Here is a 6000-nt window from a genome sequence, read left to right on the forward strand (position 1 = left end):
GCTTCCCTGGTGGCGCAGGGGTTGAGAGTCCGCCTGCCGATGCAGGGGACACAGGTTCGTGCCCCGGTCCGGGAGGATCCCACATGCCGCAGAGCGGCTGGGCCGTGAGCCATGGCTGCTGAGCCTGTGCGTCCGGAGCCTGTGCTCCGCAACGGGAGAGGCCACAACAGTGAGAGGCCCGCGTACAAAAAAAAAAAAAAAAAAAAAAACAGTTATAATGAAATGATCTAGGATTGGATTAAAATAAGTATAAATAAGTAAATAAACCCTCAAAATAAGGGTTAATTTATAAAATTTTAAATTAATTTACAGGCACGTGAAGAAAAGGTGGATGAAAGTAATTAGTTACTTCTGTAATCTAATAGAAGACATAATTGGAAGCACACAGAAAGGGAATTAAATATGACTAGATTTCTTTCAGAAATGAGTTGCTCCTTGTTTTTGACACGTTACTAGAAATATTAATTTGTTATTAAGGCCAAAATAAGGTAATATTAAAAATAAAAATTAAAAACAGATAACAGGCAGAAGGAGAAACCACTGATACCCCCACCAGTATTTGTTCTAAGCTTGATGAACAGAATTATTCACCAGATGCAAATATTATTTGAAGAGAATTAAATTATCAATCAACATAAAACACTATGCATTTTGGGAGAAAATACATAATCTAACATTGGCCAAGAAAGAATATTTTCAAGACTTTTAATTTCATTTGGAATAGTAGTTCCTCCCAAATTTCAAAATTTCCTCTAAAGCATGAAGCTTTCTATTCGTTTGAACTTAAAACAAAAATACAGCACTACTACTTTATGACTTTCAATAACAGAGAAAGCCTCTGGCCCAGCCCTGTGTCTTTAAAATCAGGGAGCCTGCCCATGAGCAAAACAGTGCTAAACACTATTTCTTTGTTCTAAATCCACAACCTGTGTGCCTTATCTGGTCTAATATTTTGCTTCTACACTGGTTCAGTGTTCCTGTCCTCTTGTCCTCTTATTCTTATTTTATCTACTGCCCAAACTCGTACCTTGGACATGATACTTAAAGTTGCTCCTTTGATTCCGAACTTAGCTTTTCAATTTTGGCTTTGATTTGTCCTCTCTACTTAGACAAGAGCTGGCCACTCCCATTATGAACCCAGGCCAGTCAAGTTCCTTTGCTCTGGCTCTGAATAAGTGAATGGAATGGAAGAGGTTATTGTCTTTCATTTCTTAGAAACAGCCACTTTTATTAGTTTCTCCTCAGTTGGCTACATCATTCCCTCATTCAGACAGTAGGCATACTTCTAAGACAGACCTTAACATTCCCTGTCATCCTGACATTTACATCTCTCTGTTGAGTGTAGGCCCAATCTAGTGACTTTTTTCTAATAAATTAAATAACACAAACATGATGGGATACCACTTCTGAGATTATGCTGCAAAAGACTGTGACTTCCATCATGCTACTCTTTCTCATGTTGGTTTTGATGAAGCAAACTGCTGTGTTGCAGAGGTCCATGTAACAAAGACCTGGGAATGGCCTCCAGCCAGCAGCAAGTTAGGAACAGAGCCCCTCAGTCTAACAGCCCTCAAAGATCCGAATCCTTCAATAGCCACTGAGTAACCTTGGAAGTACATCCTGCCCCAGTGGGATCTTGACTGCAGCCTTGTGAGAGATCTTGAAGCAGAGGATTCAGTTAATATTTGCCTAGACTCCTGACCCACAGAAACTGTGTCTTGTTTTAAGTGACTAAGTTTGGGGATAATTTGTTACATAGCAATAGTTAACTAATGAAAGCTATAACAACCCTTTGGGGTTAACGAGGGCATTTGAGGTCTACAAACCCAAGCGCCTAATATAAGAACTTGAAATGTTAATGAAGGGAAATTAAATTTAAAATGTTCATACGCACCTCTTTATGCTTGTAAACTATGTATCAGCTAAGAGAAAGAGTGAAAGAAATCAAGTTGGTTTAAAAAGTTTTCTTGAATGGAGGAGTTACTCCATTCTGCATTCTGGTATGGATGACCTTAGATGTCATATAGTCTAATCAGCTAAAATGCAGCATCCATTTTATTAACTCAACAGTGTAAGGGATCTGCGTGATCATCTCATTTTTATGGTCTCTTGTAGTACTGAACTTAACATCTCATCCTATAATTTGCTGTGGTAGGAAGACTTCTAGGATGGCCCCCCAAACTTCCATCCCCTGTTATAGATGTCCTATATAATCCCCTCCACTTGAACATGGTAAATATGAGGGATATCATTCTCATGATTATGTTCCAGTATATGGAAGAGTTTTTTTTTTCAGATGTAATTAAGGTCCCTAATCAGTTGGCTTTGTGTTAACTAAAGAGAGATTATCCTGAGTGGACCTAACCTAAGCAGGTAAGCCCATCAAACAGAGACAACAAGCAGCAGCAGATGTTCTGTTGTCCTTAAGAAACAAAATGCAATGTGGTAGAGAGGATCGTGTGGCAGTTGAAGTGATTAATAGCCTACCAAAATGATATGAAAATTACTTTGAGCTGAATATATCTGAACAATCAGCAGCCACATACAGAAACATTATCTAAATTTAAATAGAACCTCTGAAAATATAGTTACCATTGACTTCCCTCCCAGGGAGTTACTTGATTGGGGAAAAACAAAAACAAAAACAAAAACAAAAACAAAAAACGACACTTAGCACCAGAAGTGTGAATTCAGCTGCTTGTTAGAATTAAAAAAAAAAAAGAACCTTCCATACTCTCCCATTGAAGCTCTATCTACCCCTCTTTTGTTAAGTTTAGTATATAAGCCTTTTCTTTCTGGTTATTCCAGTAAGTGACTAGTCTCTGAGTGCTTCTGCATGTACACTGTGCATGCATAAATAAACATTGTCTTTTCTCCTGTTAATCTATCTATTGTTGATTAATTTTTAGACCACCAATCACTGGACCCAAGTTGGAAGAGGAAAAGATTTCCTTCTTATGAAGTGAAGAGTTGGCAGCGTCTAGGAGCTGAGGGCCACAGTGCTACAACTCAAAGAACTACATTCTGCCAACAATCAGCAAGCTTTCAAAAGGATCCTTAGCCGCAAATGAAATTACAGCCTTGGCCAATACTTTGATTTCAGACTGATGCAGCCTGGTCTTCATATTAAATTAGGCAATACAGTACTTTGAAAACAGCATTGAATGTGTTGGAAGACTAGGCTCGAATTCGAGCTCAGTTACTAACTCAAAGTTTAACACTGGAGCGTCATTGGATTGTTAACTCTTCTGGTTTTGGATTTTCCAATTTGTTCAATTAAGATACTCTCCACACCTACTTCATATGATTCTTACAAGGAAGAAATGAACCCATGTTCATGAAGGTTCCATAAAAGAACTATAAAACTTAAATTACAATTATTTTCATATGGTGATATACCTAGTCACAAAACATCTATTCACTTGTGGCTAAGAAAAACATTACCTAGACAAACACACATTGGGACATCTGTGCAAGCAGGAACGGAAATGATTTAAGTTGCAGGATTTAGATTTTTGTAAATAGTTTTTGAAAATCAGATTCTTACCCATCACTTGTCTAAGATTTAGCAAATGTAGGACAATCAACATTACCACATTTCTTGTTGCTTTGAACAGCAGCTAAATATTTACATTCTGCCATGTTAAGAAAATTGATCTGTTATGTATACTAAGTACTACCTCTCTTCCATTCAATATCTTTCCAGCATTATTTATAAAAGCTCTTTGAGATGGAGTTCTGGTTGGTCTCTCAGTTTGGTCACAGTTCCATTTCAAATTCTGCAAAATTATGGGTTTAATAAACATCAAAGAAAATGCATCAAGTTCATTTCATCTGTGAACCTTCAGAACAAGAAGGCCCAGGAGGCTAAGGTTTGACATGCTCATGAGTGTGCAATTCTGATATCTATATCCTGATCTTAGAATTCAGGCTCTGACTCCATCAATGTAAGAACTGCTCCTCTCCTGGTCTCTGCAGGGCACTAAGCTTGCTTGCAAAAGTTTATGCATGGCACTCTGTATTTCCCTTTCTTTGCCTGTTTTATTCCTGTTTCATTTAGCACAGCGCCAAGGTTTTTAAGATTCCTGCTTTCTGGGAACAGGTTTCCTGTGTATTTGATATCTTGGTACCTTTTGTGATTATAAGGCCAACACCACAGGAGTAGGGAAGCATACGTACCTGCAATCTGTGAACCGAAAGAAGACTGCTGGATGAAGGGGTGAAAGAGTATATTTAGCTTTTGACGCCCTTTTCTAGGGTAGAAGATAAGCAGGTGGTAGTATCTCTACTTTCCATGGGAAGAGACAGAGTTCTGGAGTGAAGTTTACGCACTGGCCTTCCCTTCATGAAAGTCTCAGTCCTAGTCTTCTTCTGCAACTTACATGTATTCCCTTCTCTGTGGCAAAGCCTTTGTTCACTCATGGTGGTCTTCCTTTCCCCTGAATTCACAGTTCGTCTAGTCTGCAGCTCCTTCTCATCAACCAGTACCAGTTATTAGATGTTGTAACTAATGCTCATTATGTTCATTGAATTTTTATTCAGTCTTTATATCTTGCTTTCCACCTGCAATCCCCCAACATACATATTGATTTTAATCTAGATTGTAAGCTTCCCCAAAAGAAAAAACTATGCCTTATAATCTCCTGTGCCCACTACTGTATCCAGCTTTATAAATATAAAAACATTTGGTTCAAGTCAGTGGGTCAAAATTGTTCACATGGGATATGCTATAAAAGCAAAATCACTACTTCTACTAATAACCATTTTTACAGATTAGGCCATTGTTGACCCCCTTTTTCTTTACTATTTCCTTTTAGATTTCTCAGAAAATTAGTCTACACAGCCTGGCTCTCTCTCCCTAACTTTGGTTCCATCTTTAACTGCTGTAATCACACTATCATGATTGTAACTCATATAAAACCTCTGTGAAATATCCTCAGTGACTACTAAAGAAACTCACCAGCCTTCTGTGATCTCATTCCTAAATCCTAGCACAGAGCTTAGCAGGCATTTACGTTAACATTGTTGAGTAAAGGAATGAGTGAATCCTGCTCAGCCTTGCTGGAACATTTGATACTGCTATACTTCCTTCTTGAAATATTTTCCTCCTTTGGCTTTTTAGCCATGACTCTTTCCTAGTTTTTCTACTTTCTTGTAACTGTCCTTTCTCAGTCTCCTTTTGCCGCCTCTTGCTGCTCTTCCAATTCCTAAATGAGAGTGTTATCCAAAGTTCTATTCAAGACTTCAACTTGCTCCATGCTTCTTCCTAGGGTGATCTCATTCATTTCTTTGGCCTCATGCCTTATAATAGATGCATAATAAATTGATCCCATCTAATCTGACCTCCGTTACAGATTCCCTGTCTGCCTATCAGGTAACTAAATTTCATTGCTCCATGGGAAACTTAAACTTAAAATGTTTTAGATGAAGCATAGTATCTTCCCCTTCAAACCTGCTCCTTTATATGTGTCCCTATCATACTTATCTCATATTCCTTCCATCTCATCCTTGGATTCATCTTGAATTCTTACCTGCCCCTCAAACCTCACATTCAGTCAGCCTTAAAGTCCCATTGTACTGACCTCCAAATCCTCTGTCAGATATGGCCTCTTCTTTCCCATTCCATTGCCAATAGCCTGGTTTCCGGTTGGGACCCCTGACATAGCTTTTAGGTAATGTTCCCTTTATCCTAGCTACTACCATGTAACCTTCCTCTTCAGGCATTATCCTGCCTCAGCCTCTAGAATGGACTTAATCTTAGAAAAAAAGCTGTAGAATTGATTTCAGACAATAGAGTGGCACGTCTCATCAAATTCCTCTTGCTCTCTGTCTCACTTTCATTAACAGGAATCTGGCCTTGGTAACTTATCCAGTATTCAAGTCTTCTAAGGAAATTATTTTCTCTTATGACTCCATCCCACCCTTAGGATACTGAAATTTCACCACTAAATGTTAGGCTGGTAAGTAGAACTTAGTTATGTGTTGAGTCTCTCTGCCTGT

General features: G+C 38.5%; 1 protein-coding gene across 1 annotated transcript in view; it reads right to left on the bottom strand.

Annotated features, from left to right (window-relative positions):
- Positions 1 to 5724, bottom strand: part of PLCXD3 (phosphatidylinositol specific phospholipase C X domain containing 3) — a 50630-nt gene extending 44906 nt beyond the window's left edge. The window contains exon 1 of the mRNA XM_033852710.1: positions 5583 to 5724. Within this exon, the coding sequence (XP_033708601.1) occupies positions 5583 to 5724 (142 nt within the window). The remainder of the gene's footprint in view (positions 1 to 5582) is intronic.
- Positions 5725 to 6000: the final 276 nt, after the last annotated feature.

Source organism: Tursiops truncatus, chromosome 3 (assembly GCF_011762595.2).
Source record: "Tursiops truncatus isolate mTurTru1 chromosome 3, mTurTru1.mat.Y, whole genome shotgun sequence".
NCBI lineage: Eukaryota > Metazoa > Chordata > Mammalia > Artiodactyla > Delphinidae > Tursiops > Tursiops truncatus.